Consider the following 14,721-nt stretch of genomic DNA (forward strand, 5'->3'; position numbering starts at 1 on the left):
CACAGCATCTTGAAAACTGCACAAGTGGAGTAACCTGTCATAACCTGAAGCAGAAGTCACTATTTTCAGAGCTGTGTTATCTCCTGATATGACCTTGTACATTACTCTACCACGTCAACATAGGATTTTTGGAAGATTTTGGATAAAAAGGCCGCTTTTCATGCTAGACAGGTGGCTTTGAAGTCTAAAACATTTTTACGTAAACAGAACATGGTGCCTTTGTACATGAGTCTATTTATCGGTGAAATCTGAATGGACAAGCATATCAAGCACTGACAACTTCATAGAGTAGCATTTTTCAGTGTTAATATTATGGGTAGTCATTTGCAGTGCCAGATTTGGAAGGGGAGAAGAGGGCAGCAGACAGGTAAGAGCTGAAGTATGAACTGTATACTAAAATTAGACCAAATGACAAAGCAATTTCAGGACATATATTGTATCACCATTCAATCGAACAATTATAATCCACTACACAGCTGGTTTTCTCTGTGTGATCACAGATACATCAGAAATACCCAGGAACATCAGATTTATCTATAAAGATAAATGCAGCAAAGTTGTAAATATGTCACAAAACAAACACTTGACACTGCAGCTGATCAGCCTTTTGGAGGATAGGTAAACAACCTACGAGCTTATAGAGGACACTGAAATTCTAGAACTGTTCAAAATCTGTTACTTATTTCAGTTTATAAAAGAGTAACTAGCTGTGCCATTCCACGCAGTAAAGATCTTGGCAATCCAATCACTGCTGTAGTAATCAGTTTGACAGAATTACCAACATCTCTTTTCCCCTTCAGAAATGTTTATTTCTCTGACGAGAAGTCATCATACTAAAAGGAACACATAAATTTCAACATGAAATGAGTAATAGCAAGATTCATACTTGTTTCCAGGATATTTTTCTTCACAAGGTAGTAAAATTCAAATAAACCTCTTTTCATGAATAAAGCATAATTGCCGCTACAGTGTCACTGAAATGTTTTTTGTCCAGGCACATAACTCAAATAAATAAACACAATTTTTTAAAAATCAGAACTTACCTTGTGTCACTGTTTTAAGCACAATTAAAGTTGACAGAAACCTCAAAGGCATACAGGAACTCTTAAAGAAAGCTGCTGATTTTGATTTACTCTCTGTAGACTGTTCAGAAGAACTATGTGGGTTTCCCTTACTTATTACACCTTTGAAAATGTCTTCACCAAGTCTCCTCATTGTTGATGTCATTGTTGCATGCTGTTTCAAACAACGCACACACGCAGTGTAAAGATTAAAACACATTAAACCCCTGCATACTATGTAGAAATACAAATGTCCCCCTAGCAATTAAATATTAAATAGCAAATGATTTGACTATGTATTGGATCCTTATCTGTACTGGATACTCTGTGTTCCAAAAGCAGTTGAACAACATTATCACAGCACCTTATCAACACATGCTTCACAAAGGGAATAGTTAGTGAGGGCCCCTGATATGCTGACATTATTTAAGTTGCCTCTGGTTCCAGAACAAGCTCAGCGTCAGTCAACATTATTTTGTAAGGTTGCCTGAAGTTATATCCTGTAAAAGCATTTACAGAATCAAGGTCTAAACAGGAATCTTAAGAACACTGTACAGGTAAGACCTATTAGACTTTTCATCATGAACTATACAGAAATGTTACTTCAGAATAAAACTTCACAATATGCTCATTTAAAATATGGTTTCTTATCAGCACTAAAACTGACAGATTACTATTCTATTGAATTTAAACTCAAGATACTTAGAAAGTTTCCTTCCTTTTGCTTTAGCGAAAGCACTATTGACAGCACTATGCACTGAGTCTTAACAGTATGGCTACTGTATTTTTCTTTATTATACTGCTATGTATTTTCTTATAGCAGTCTAGTCAGAGGGTTAGACAACTGAGCAGAGAACAGAAAAATCAAAATTCCTTTGCTGCTTTGCCACACACCTCTGTCAATTTCAACAAATCTCATGCAGAAAGTGAACCTAAAAATACTGCCTTTTCTAGGGCAAGTTTTGTAAATACATGTAAAAGTACAATTTCTGAGATGCTTAAACACCACAACAGAGATCAGATACTTATAAAAACCTATGTTTAGATACACAATGCTAAATTTAAAATTAACTTGAAAAATTTTTTTTTTTCATTTGCCATGTATCTGTGGTAAACACTATGAATTTATGTTTTGCAAAGACAGCAGAGTTTCTCTTATATATACTACCTGAAAGCATCCACTTTTCAGATGCATTTAAAACACAAAATCCACTAATATCTTCTGGGAATTTAGGTTTTAAAAAAAGACATACAGCAAGAGGACTACTTGTTTTACCTGAGTACCACTGTCTAGCTGTCTTACAGTCCAGTAAATAAATTTAATCACAGGCATGTGTAGCTTAGGATTCAAAAATGGCATCCACTGGAGTTGCTCAGTAGCTATAGGCAAAATCTGTAAAAATATACAAAAGTAAAATTACATGCAGTATATGCAACTACTGCATAAACTAACCGTAAGTGAAAAAACAAACACAACTCCCAACTTTCTCCAGGCGTTTAACAGATTACATATGCAAATACTGACTGGGCAGAACCAGTACAGGTAACAGAATTATACGCATACACACATTTTAAACTTTACAGAAGTTTACATGCAAAAGTGGAGATCCATCTCCACTCAATCTCAGTAAATTAAATCACAATGGCTATAATTCTTTAATATAATGAAGAAAAACAGTAAGAGAAGATTTTCTGAACACCTCTGGTATCCCCAGAAAGAAAACAATAAAAGCATTAAAGGTATACCATAGTAGAACCTTTTATCAATCATAAATTGAAACTTTAATACCTAATATAGGCATCAAAATCTTATTTTCCTTAAAAATTATCTGTATGCTTTATAAATGACAAATTGGCTATTATATTTCACTGCCAGAATTAATACTGACTTATGAACAGTGATATTGTTTTAATTACTGTATCCAGAGCATGTATCAAACAAGCTGTCCGGTTATATTCTCAAAATCATTCAAAAAAAATCCATAAATCGAAAAACTTATTAACCCAAGCAAACAATCCAAACTCCTTTACCTTCATACACCTTTCCTGGGTGTGGGTTTTTTTGAAGGTCTGGGTAAGTTTATGACTGTCCTCTCTTTCTTCTTGTATTTTTATTTTGCTAAGATGCTGGTCTGAGATCCAATCCATAAGAAAAGTTAAGAGCTCATAAACTTGAGAATTCAATGGTAGCTGTAATACATCCACAACAACAGATACTTCAGCTTTCAAGTTAATTACTTTTCTAAGCCAAAATAGTAACAGACTGAAATACATGACGGTATATTAGTTCTGAAATGTTATGCGTAATTTAAAGGATGATGAGTATATCCCTGATAAAATCTGGGAGGTAAGTTACTGTATTGGGAGGCTGTGGAAAACTATTATATTCAATGAAATACAGATCTTGCACAGGCCATGTCTGCTCTGTTGGGTCTTGTACCCAGGGTTTGCTATTAATATAACCTGTAACTTACAATATCTTTGAGAAAGGTAAACTGTATGTGGATCAAGGGTTGGAATGTGGCGATCCGGACCCAGAGACTGCTGTAGATTGAGGAGTCAGAGATCCACATCACAGTTAACCTGAGCAGGCACTGCCTATGCTGTGCTGCACAGATCCCTTGGCTGCAGGATAAACTCAGCCTGTAACAGGAGCCTGCAGGCAGCTCCCACTTGGTACTGGTGATCACGCCTCCCCCGTGGCCTTGCCTTTGTCTAAAAAGCCAACAAGAAGTTCTCCTGTGAATGTCCTTCATGAATAGAGTTGTTTTCTTAGAAGAAAACTATATAATAGCTTGAATGACCAAAAAGGAGGAGCTTCTGTCTGTAGACAGTACCCGCTTAGTGTGCCCTGGTAGAAATCCACGCAGGCTCCATCCGATGCTGCACAAATACAAGGTTCCCAGCATCTGAAGGGATGTTAATATTTACTTGCTCTCTACATTGCTCCTCTTATTCTTATTAAAACAGCTATTTCATTACGCCATTTGCTGTCAGGCTTTGAGATCCAGAAAGAACCTTGCATCATTTCTCTCTCACACCTCACTCCCCTCCCCACTGCAGACCAGGTACTACCTGGATGGTTTCTGGGTGTGAAAAAATATGCACATTATGTATTTCATACTTAGACAAATGGTTATAAAAGGCCTGGGAAAAGATTTTCACATACAGAATCACGCCATTTTATAATTTTTGGCCAAATAAATCACAGGAGAAAGCAAATGTTTAACGTCCTTTGCATGTGGAAATTCTCATTTCTATGCACTAGACCTCTACACTGGACCCTACAATCCACTGTTGTTAAAATCTAACTGCGTAACTAGCATTGTTAGAAAAAGAACAAAGACTTAATGAAATGGTCACTCTCTCCCTGTACTACATTGCAATGAAATACTCTATGAAAGCTATCCAGAGGCACCTGAGGACAGGCTGCATGGACAGTTCACTGAAGACTTCAAAAATTTTCTTGTATCTGCCTTCAGATAACTGTTTTCCTCTTCACTCAGAACTATAACTACTGATACTGCTTATATTTCACTTACAACCAAAGTACACTAAAATCTATGTAAACAGAGAAATATGTTGGCTATATATAGACAGCACAGTTTTAAGGCATCTGATATAGATTAATTAAGGTAGGATGGCATGAATATCTCTCTCCCATTTCACAGTTTAACCTCTAGCTGGAGAAAATCATTACCAGTTGCAAGATGTTGGCAGAATACTACCACAGGATTTGCTACCAAATGAAATAACATGGAGACAGAAAGCATTTCATTAAGTGATGTAAGAAGGTATTTTGAGGAAAACAAGGTGATAATTTTGGAACTGTGCGTGCATCAAAGACGATTTCTCAAAAAAATAGCAGTAGTACAATCACCTCTGGCTTACAAAATTAAAATTCTCTATCTGATACCTCTGACGAATTTTTAGCTGGTGTTATTCATAAAAACAGAACTGTACTGTAGCAGTAACCAGCACGAGTTTAAGATTTGCTCTGACACAGCGAAAGAAACTAGCAACAGTGTAAGCAGGTCATAATTTTAATCAACAGATGAAAGATGATGTGACAGGAAGCAGAAAACATCGCATATAAATAAAAATATATCCATACATTATATACATAGACAATATGAAATCCAACAAGCTTAATTCTTTAACTGCCTGTTTTCCCCAATATAATCTCTATCTTTTCTTACTGTAACTAATTAATTAATAAAATAAACAAAATTGGAAGTTACATTTTGTAATTTCTAGCAGATACACAGAGGATGTTCCACAGCCTAATGTCTTTAGAACGAATCTGTCATTTTGCCAATTCTTACCTTAGCAATTTTTGATGTTACCATCACTCTTTCTTGCTTGACAGGTTTACTTTGTTGCACCACTTGACATATATCCTTCGACTTCTGTATCATTAAAAATTCATGCTTCCTCTACAACAAAATGTAACAATGAATTAAAATTCACCTGATACCTCTAAAGGAAGCAGGTACATGTAAAAACAAACCTTACTTGTAGATTCTCTAAACGAGCTTGTACTTTTCTTGCTTGACCTTCCAACTTCTTGTTCAGCTCAGTTACATCACTTAACTGAAAGAATCAGAAAATATTACAGTATTTGTAAATTCAAAACTCACTTCTTGACTTAATTATCACACTGAAATAATTTTATGTGGTTGCTGAGCAGCTAAAATATTTATTTTAAAGTTTTTTCTTCTGAGTATGTAAAGTGATAGAAACAAAATCATCATCCACCTCCTCAACAAATCACAGAATGGCTGAGGTTGGCAGGCACCTCTGGAGGTCATCTGGTCCAACCCCCCAGCTCAAGCAGAGCCACCTAGAGCTGGTTGCCCAGGACCACGTCCAGACGGCTTTTGAATATCTTCATGGTGGGACACTCCAACACCTCTCTGGGCAACTTGTTCCAGGATAAATAAGACAGCTGAAGCTCTTTGTTGACCTGCAGCCCAAACTTTCAGTTTGCAGGGGAAGAATAAATACTGCAATGCTTCTCTAGATATACGGGCACTACACATTTGATTACTTTTCATGAAGACGTGACATAAACATGGAGTGCACATTTCAAGAATACTCCAATAGTCTCGGTTAGCGGGGAGGATGAAAGTTTTCTTCTCTGCAGAATCAGTTACTGACCATGCTACAAAAACCATTTGCTCTGTGAGAAAAGATGAGGGAAACTGTAACTTCCATTTAAATATAAGAAACATGCTCTACGCATACAACAATGAACAGCACGATTATCAGGGAAGCCCTCAGTTTGCACAGAAATTCGAAGATTTTCTAGTGAGGTGAAATAAAGAGACAGATGGGTTGCACCATCAACATTCTTAGGTCTGACCTTGTCTAAGAAAAAGAATAAGGCTCTGACGTAGATTTTTATTGTACTCAGACTATCAGAACTGTAATTATTTCAATGAATAAACAATGGTAAAATAGTTTAGATAGCAATTTGTGTGTCATCATTTTAGGTCAGACTTAACAGCCAAGTGAGATGAAAATTCTTACTCTATTACTATGAACAACTGTCTCAATTTAAGAACCGAGAAAATACTGCCTCCATTAACATTTGTAAAAAAACCTGAAAATACTGAGCAAACATGAAGTTAGAAATACACATTCCACTTTTTATTTAATAGAATCAGCACAGCACTTCAGTACAGGGTGGATTCTATTATGTTATAAATTATTTTCTCTCCATCCACTCTCAATTTGCTTCCGAGGATATGGATTTGTCCTTCCTAACAATAAGCTGCTGCTAGTGGGTCAGAGACATAAGTGCAACTTTTTTTTTATACTGTAAAAGATCAAAGAGGCTAAATTTCAAGTACTAGAAAAGGTGAGGAAGGTACTTTCCATTGTCCATACAATTCTTGTCTTACAGAAACAAAAAATCAGCAATTTTGCAAACTTAAGCTGTTCAAATATTTGAAATTGTTGACTGTAACTTGTAAAATTATTGATAACAGGAAATAACTAATTTTACCTGTTTTCTTAAAGAGTCATTCATTTCCTTCAAGGTGTCAAATGATGACTTCAGTCTCCTATTTTCTTTAGTTATTTCTCTCAAGGCTTCTGTCAGCTGTTTAACTTCTGCCTCATGTTGCTATAGATATATTAAATTTAAAAACATGATTTACAAGAGACTATTTTAGAAACAATTCTAAGATAAGTTCCATTTCAGTGTTAGAATAATAGGATAAAATTCGAAGATCGGGTTTGTAATTCTGCATGGCCAAATTTGCATGTTTAACCAGTAGTGAGAAACACAACATACACACTGCATATTAAGAAGAATCTGTAAAGAATATGAGAGCAACGTGCACAGCCAATTGCTCTGACTCTTTCCAGATTCTACCCAAAAAACATGATATCAATATGTACATTTCTTAGACAAGTCAGATATGGAAAAGGTTTGTGAAATAAAACCATGGACAAAGCTTTTATTTACAGCTTATTCTTCCATATAATAACAAAAAAATGTGATTCTGTTTTGCAGCAACTTTTGAGGTTCCAACTAGTTTTTCTGGTGTTGCTCTCCCTGAATCATGCAGAACAAGAAATTCATCCTATCCTTCTTAGATTAGTGCTCTGGTTTACAGCACAAGCATATGAATTTCTAACTACAACCTGCATATCCACTGCCATTCTTCTCATTCCCCTGAATCTTAATTTAATCTCTGGACACCAGTGCATCTGGTGAACCTCAGATTTGATAAAACAACAAAGTTTTATTTTACTGAAAGTATTCCAGCTATATATACTTACTATCTCTCATTTTTCCCCTTCCATGAATTCACTATTCTTCACTCATTCACACACTCATTCTCTATTTTTCCTTTCCAGTCATATCCTCTCTTCCTACATATGCAAATGACAAAAATAAAGCTCAGTAGAAGTTTAAAGGAGGCAAGCCCTGAAGAGATCCTTCTCTATATTTCCGCTTGGAAGCACAGCAACTTCCATTTCAGGTATATGGGAAAACCACCTACAACTCCTTTTTTCTCAACTGCCACTCTTCTTCAGTCAATGGGACCAGAACAGCTGTGGGCAGGACATTCTTGTCTAAAGCACCTGCCCACACTTGGCTAAGACAACATGAAATGACAGATCCCCTTTTCATACCAATACACATGCAGACACTGCCAATGTATAATTAAGTGCACCCTGTCACATCACATGGAATGTTTTACTTCCATTTTCTACATACACAGTTAACAGGTTTATTTGAATTTCAATAGCTGCTCTAGGAAGAATCAGTAGAGAATTTACCTCAGAAGTAAGATGTACCAGTATGATAAGCCATAGGGTTGTAGCTGAGCCACCCGCTTCCATAAGCGAATCGGGCAATGTCATTCATAACATAACCAGCTATACCATTTCACTCCTTCCAGATGTTTGCCTAGTCTGTTCTTAAGTAATGGAAATACTGCAGTCTGACCAATCTACCTGTCCCTATCCTTAACTATTTTTGCTTAGATATAGTTTTTCCTAATGCGTAACCTAATTTTCCCTTACTACTATTACTTCTTCTCCTATCGCAGACATGAAAAAAAAAAAAATATTAGTTTCTTCCTCTTTGTTGCAGTCTTTGATGTAGCTGAAGCTTGGCACACTCACCCTCAATTCATCCCGTATGTTGAACCCATGCGTTTGCTCATCAACCTCTATTTCTGAAGCTGATATTTCTATTCCAGTGCAATACTGTACACTCACACCTTCTGAATAGTATAATGGCTTTTTTCAGACCTACCATATCTTCAATTTGTCTAGATCAATTTTAATCCTAATGTTCTTTTTCAGTATACTTGAAATTCCCCCTCACTTGCTATTTTCTTCAAATTTAATAAATGTGCTCTTTCTCACCATCAAACTTCTTATTGAAAATACTGATACCAGACTGAACAGGTATTCCAGAAACCACTATATACATTCCTTCAACTTTACAGTAAACTACTGTCTCACTACACCTTCACACCAACTGCATTATATCTATGTTATACTTTCCTAATACGATTATGAAAATGGCATGCAAACCTCTATTAAAAAAATTCTAACTAAGTCCAGATATGTATATAAATACTAATTCTCTTTTAGCAATGCTCGCTATCGTACTGTAGTGGAAATGAGACTGATTTGACAATTTATGATTAACATATGCTAGTAGTTATTTATTGCATTGTTTTCTGCATTGATCTTCCCATGATAAGTTCATAGCTTGCTTCAGGATTTACTTCTTTATTTATTTTGAGAACTGGCATTAAGTTGATGGCTGTACACCTTTTTCCCTTTTCAAAAGAAAGGCACCATGTTTTTTTTAGTCTTCTAATACTCCATTTGACCTCCACAAATTTTCACAAAAACCCCACTAATTTTTCCTGGGTTTTCATCAGCCAGTTCTCTAACCGGTGTAACATTCTTAAAGCCCAGAATATTTGAAACGCTTAAATTAACACCTTAACCTATTCCTTCCCTGTTCAAAAGTTGAGGTCCCATTCCTCTGACACCCTTTGCCTCTTTTTAACAGGTAGTCTATCCTCCCTCAACAGCTTGTAGGAAAGGTTTATCTACACACTTCAAAGAAATTTAATTTCTCAGCTTATGTTTTTGACACTAAGTACATACATTTAAGGACTTCTCTAGGTGATCTTCTGGATAATAAGCAAAACTTTCCACAAGACCTAAATTCAACAGTAAACACCCACAAGAACAGCGCTGCTGAACACATTTTTCTATTGTTGAAATCATACCATTTCATTTCCTCCCATATCCCCAAAGTCAGGTTGATTTTTTCTTTCTTTGAACTTTCTGACTGTTTTTTGCTAATATTTGCAATAGTTGCAAATAGTTGTTATGTCATAAGACCTCACTGTGTCTTAAAGCCTTCCCAAGGAAATCTACTTCAACTAAAGCTAATGAAAAGATACTCATTTAGGTTACATACAATTACAGATAGACCACAATTGTTTCTCTAATTTCTAAAATAGCAAAAACTGTATGATCAGTATAAGTTACCTTTTCTAAATTGTAACAGTAAAATGTACCTACACATCAGACAACTAAATGCACCATTCTGAAACAGAAGCCATACAAAAACCCTATTGATACTGTTTCTTACTTTTTATGTAAACCTTTCATTTGGGGACTTCAAGCACATTAAAAGAAATAAGCATTATGTCTAGCAAACATGTGATGAATTAAGATAACTACAACCAAGTTAAACAGCATGTAGACCAATAAACATCATTAAGTATCTTACCATACCTCTTTCATAATTCCAAATTTTGTGTGAACTTCTTCCTCAACACCTCTTATTTTAGCCAAAGCTGCTTCATGTCTAAAAACCAATGCTTCTCGCTCTGTTAGAAAATGCTCTCGTTTCTGGAGTTGCAAAGCATACTCCTGTTGTGCTGAACTTTCTCTCTGTATCAAGAAAACAAATGTTGAAACAGATTTAAAATCCATGAAATTATCACAATTTATACTGAATACGTATTTTCCCTCCCAGAGATACGCTGAGCTTTTTGTAAAATTATACAGTTACACAATAGCTTACTAATTAAAAGTATCCTGATGGACATCTGTGTTAGTTTCCCCCCACATGTTTTTGATGTGTATTGGGATGGCTCAGCCTCCCAAAATACAAAATTCAACTCTATGTGGTTGTTGAAGTATAAACTCAGAGAATTAAATTTAGGCTTTTGCTTCCAAAAGTTTTGCATAATGGTATTAACTCTAAGGCAAAGGAGAGTCTGATACAATTGTCTATCCTGAACACTAGATTACTCGTATTGCTTCTTCAGTTAGTGGGAAGCATCCCTGAAAAAGTGGTGAGGAAAACAAGAGATACAAAATTATTTTGGCAAAAGACAGTCCTGGCAGGGAATCTAGCAGAAGCATGGGAGCTATTACAGAATAAAACCATAAAGGAGGTTCTTCTGTTAGCGGCCTGGGCCTGCTAGGGCATGAACTGCTGGGATTCCCCAGCAGCAGCAAAGTAAAGATAAGGCAGAATGGAGAGTTTTCACAGGAGGCCACGAAAGCAAGCACTAGTGAATGCCTGGAGCCAGAGTAGTTTCAGATTCTCTCAGGAGAAGCAATGGTTGCAGGCATTTCCCTCCACGCACACGGCGTGTCACAAGACATACTCCTCTTGGATGTAGCAGCACTGTGTTCAAACTCCCCCAAGCTGAATTTTATCCGATCTACCCCCTACGCAAGTCGAAGCGCCACTACCAAATCAGTGAATTAATCGAGGGGAAGAGGTGGATGATGACAGAGTTTTAGTATATAACTGATTGTGATTAGTGTAAGTAATAGTTTTAGTATATACGTACTTAAGTTTTAGTATATAAGTAATAGTGATTTAGTATATAAGTAATTTTTGAATTCTCTATCAAAAGTGAGAATCTTCATAACATTACTCAACAAAATTTTTAAGGCGATTCCATTTCCTACCTGAAGTTTCTGATGTATGACAAATAATTCATCATAAATTTGACTGATGTGAGGTGGTATTAAGCCTTGACTATAGCACGCTTGAGCATCAGTTCCACTCACAATTTTCCTTATCCAACCACTGGTGATATTTTGGTCACTATTTTCTCGTGTATTTGCAGCCAAATGGGATGGTAAGGTGCTGCCTATGGAAAAGAAAAACCCATTTTACATTAAAAAATTAGTCCTAGATAAAGAATTACATGATTGCTGACCCAAAATATTGAAAACTTATTTTAGGCATGACAGGCATTTCGAGTGACAAGTATGGAGCAAGAGGTATCAAAATTATATAAAGTATTCTCCTGAAGAATTAGGGAGAATTGTTCAAAGCTGTGTTCTATGAATTGTTTGAATCGATCAGTGATCAATAAAGTTTTATCAGCAAAACTATGTCCTCCTCTTCGATACAGAAATCCCATAGATATCTGTATGAAATCTATGCACAGACTGAATCATAATGTAGCCAAAATCTCTTATTATTTTTGTAAGGGCTTTAGGTAAGTGATTCGCTGCTGACTAGATCTTGGCCTGACACTTAAGTTAAAAGAACAAGACTTAAACTATTGGACACAACATGAGAAACCGCTAGACATGACAGATGACAGTGTAAGAAGCTGAAGAAAGTTGCAGACAGCATAGTAAGGAATGGCTGGATTTCACAAATAGTCAAATGGCCAAAATTCATAGATAATTGAAGGGAAGTACTGGGATCTTTTGGGGAAGAGACCTCTTGCAAGGCCAACAGCACCAAGGTACCACATCACACCAAGATTACCTAAGTGACAGTATCGAAAATATAAGTTCGGGTACTGTGCTGGTTTTGGTTGGGACAGTTAATTTTCTTCATTGTAACCGGTGTGGTGCTATGTTTTGAATTTGTGACAAAACAGTGTTGATAACACAGGGATGTTTTTAGCTGTTGCTGAGCAGTGCTTGCACAGCATCAAGGCTTTTTCTATTTCTCTTGCCACCCTGCCAGTAAGTAGGCTGAGGGTGCACATGAAGCTGGGATGGGACACAGTGGGGACAGCTGACCCCAGCTGATCAAACGGATATCCCAGACCAGCAACAAAAACCGGGGGAAGGAGGAGGAGCAGGGGACTTTCAGAGTTGTGGCATTTGTTTTCTCAATTAACCGTTACATGTGATGGAGCCCTGTTTTCCTGGAGATGGCTGAACACCTGCCGGGCGATGGGAAGCAGAGAATGAATTCCTTATTTTGCTTTGCTTGCACATGCAGCTTTTGCTTTACCTATTGAAGTGTCTTTATCTCCATGAGTTTTTATGTCCATGAGTTTTCTCTTTTACCTTTCTGACTCTCTCCCTTCCTACTGCAGGGGTATGGTGAGCAGCTGTGTGGGGCTGAGGTGCCTGTGGGGGTTAAAGCACAACAGGTACAGCTGTAGCAAAACTCAGGCCAATGAGGAAAAAGTAATTAGGGATAAGCTGTTTATTTGGCAGGCAACTGGGGAAGAGAAAAGAAGGATAATGAGAAGAAGCATCAAGAAACAGAAAAAGGTTACTAGATAAGCAAATGATGTAATCAGGGCTAACTGGTGGTATGCATCAGGCAGCCTTGTGGTTGATCACCCATCACAGCTGGAGCAGGACAATAAACCAAACCTGCTGTTCTGCTGCAGTGTGTGTGCTTCAGGGGTGAGGAAGGAGAGCATAACTAGTACAATGCCACATTAATCATAACAGAAAAAAAAAAAACAAACAGAAAAAAGTCGTTACATCTGAAACAAGTGTTTGTGTTATTTATCAGTCTTTTCCATTTACTTTGCCTTCGATCCCAAATACTGTAAACTATGCATTTTTCCTGGTGCAATTCTTTTTTTTTTTTTTTCTTTTTAGAAAGAATGTATTTTCAGAAAGCTGTTCTCTCTCTCTCTAAAAACTCTCCCCACCCATTTAATACAACTCTTGGTGACAGACATTGATCTGTTCTGCCTGGCTTCTGAGATTCCTTTTAGCTTCTTCCTGGGTGGGTTGGCTGTCTGTCTGTCTCCACACTTCCAGATACACTTTCAAAAGAATTCATCAATGTTCTTCTAAACCTAAAACTCTCCACAAAAGACAGAGCTACACTAATTCACAAATTCCTCCAATTGCGGCAGCATTTTCAGACATTTGCAGCGAATTAATGCCATCTGGTTCCTGCTGCAGTCTTGCAGTTAGAATTGCCTGAGTTAAATGAACAGTAGATAACACTCTTTCTCATTGCCAGTTTTCAGTTCTTAAACTGACAAGACATCTGACTTAACAGAGTTGTAGTATTTGTTACTGCAGCTAGTTACTTAAAACAAAACAAACAAAAACACCAAAACCCACCCTGTTTCTTCATTCATATTATAAAGTCACCTGTCAACCAGTTTCATAAAAGGTTGATTTTTCTTTTTAAAATGTTTGTTAGTATTGCATCAAGTATGTCTGGACATCCTCAACTAATTCTAAAGGAGTTATTCATACTTACACGAAAGGTTAAATCCCCAAATTGAAATACATTTTAACTGATTATTGTATTTCTGAACTAAACAGAAATACATTTACTAGAAAGTTTTTTAAATTACATGTTATATTTCACATAGAGTCATAAAAATATTTAAAAATCAATATTTATTACCTGTTTCCATACATATAGCTGTATTTTGAACTGCATCTGATTCAGAGCAACTAATGGTATTTTCTTCTATTTCTGGACCACTTGAAGCATAAAAAGAATCTTGCTCATCATCAAAACTAAAAAATACAAAAAAGCAATAAGTTGAAATTACTCAGTCCCTTTCTCACATACTACATTTAGAGAACTGTGAGAAGTTTGTATAAAAATGTAAACATTGCTCAATTTAAGATTTTGATATTTGACTGCTAACAAATAGCAGAGTTAAATCATTTGGATGGAAGGCATTATTACTCATAAGATTTTAACTACAACAATTAGTAATGTTGCTGACTTAAAAGTGGTAACAATAACTAAAATTTTCATGCTGTAAGCACATGTATGCAACAGGTAAAACCAATACTCTTCTCTCACCACCAACCACCAAATTCCAGGAAAGCCAAAAATACAGCCCCACTTTTTTCATTATTTTTTCACATTTGGTGTAAAGTAGCCCTGAAAAGAGATTTATTG

General features: G+C 36.3%; 1 protein-coding gene across 1 annotated transcript in view; it reads right to left on the bottom strand.

The window, feature by feature from the left end:
• The window catches only part of CCDC138 (coiled-coil domain containing 138), a 34,294-nt gene extending 21,417 nt beyond the window's left edge, over positions 1-12,877 (bottom strand). The window contains exons 1-9 of the mRNA XM_009883107.1: positions 12,838-12,877; positions 11,544-11,728; positions 10,350-10,508; positions 7,072-7,191; positions 5,577-5,654; positions 5,387-5,497; positions 3,093-3,251; positions 2,338-2,454; positions 1,044-1,236 (exon numbers count right to left, since the gene is read on the bottom strand). Coding sequence (XP_009881409.1) covers positions 1,044-1,236; positions 2,338-2,454; positions 3,093-3,251; positions 5,387-5,497; positions 5,577-5,654; positions 7,072-7,191; positions 10,350-10,508; positions 11,544-11,728; positions 12,838-12,877 — 1,162 coding nt within the window. The remainder of the gene's footprint in view (positions 1-1,043; positions 1,237-2,337; positions 2,455-3,092; positions 3,252-5,386; positions 5,498-5,576; positions 5,655-7,071; positions 7,192-10,349; positions 10,509-11,543; positions 11,729-12,837) is intronic.
• Positions 12,878-14,721: the final 1,844 nt, after the last annotated feature.

This window comes from Charadrius vociferus, unplaced genomic scaffold (genome assembly GCF_000708025.1).
Source record: "Charadrius vociferus isolate BGI_N301 unplaced genomic scaffold, ASM70802v2 scaffold92, whole genome shotgun sequence".
NCBI lineage: Eukaryota > Metazoa > Chordata > Aves > Charadriiformes > Charadriidae > Charadrius > Charadrius vociferus.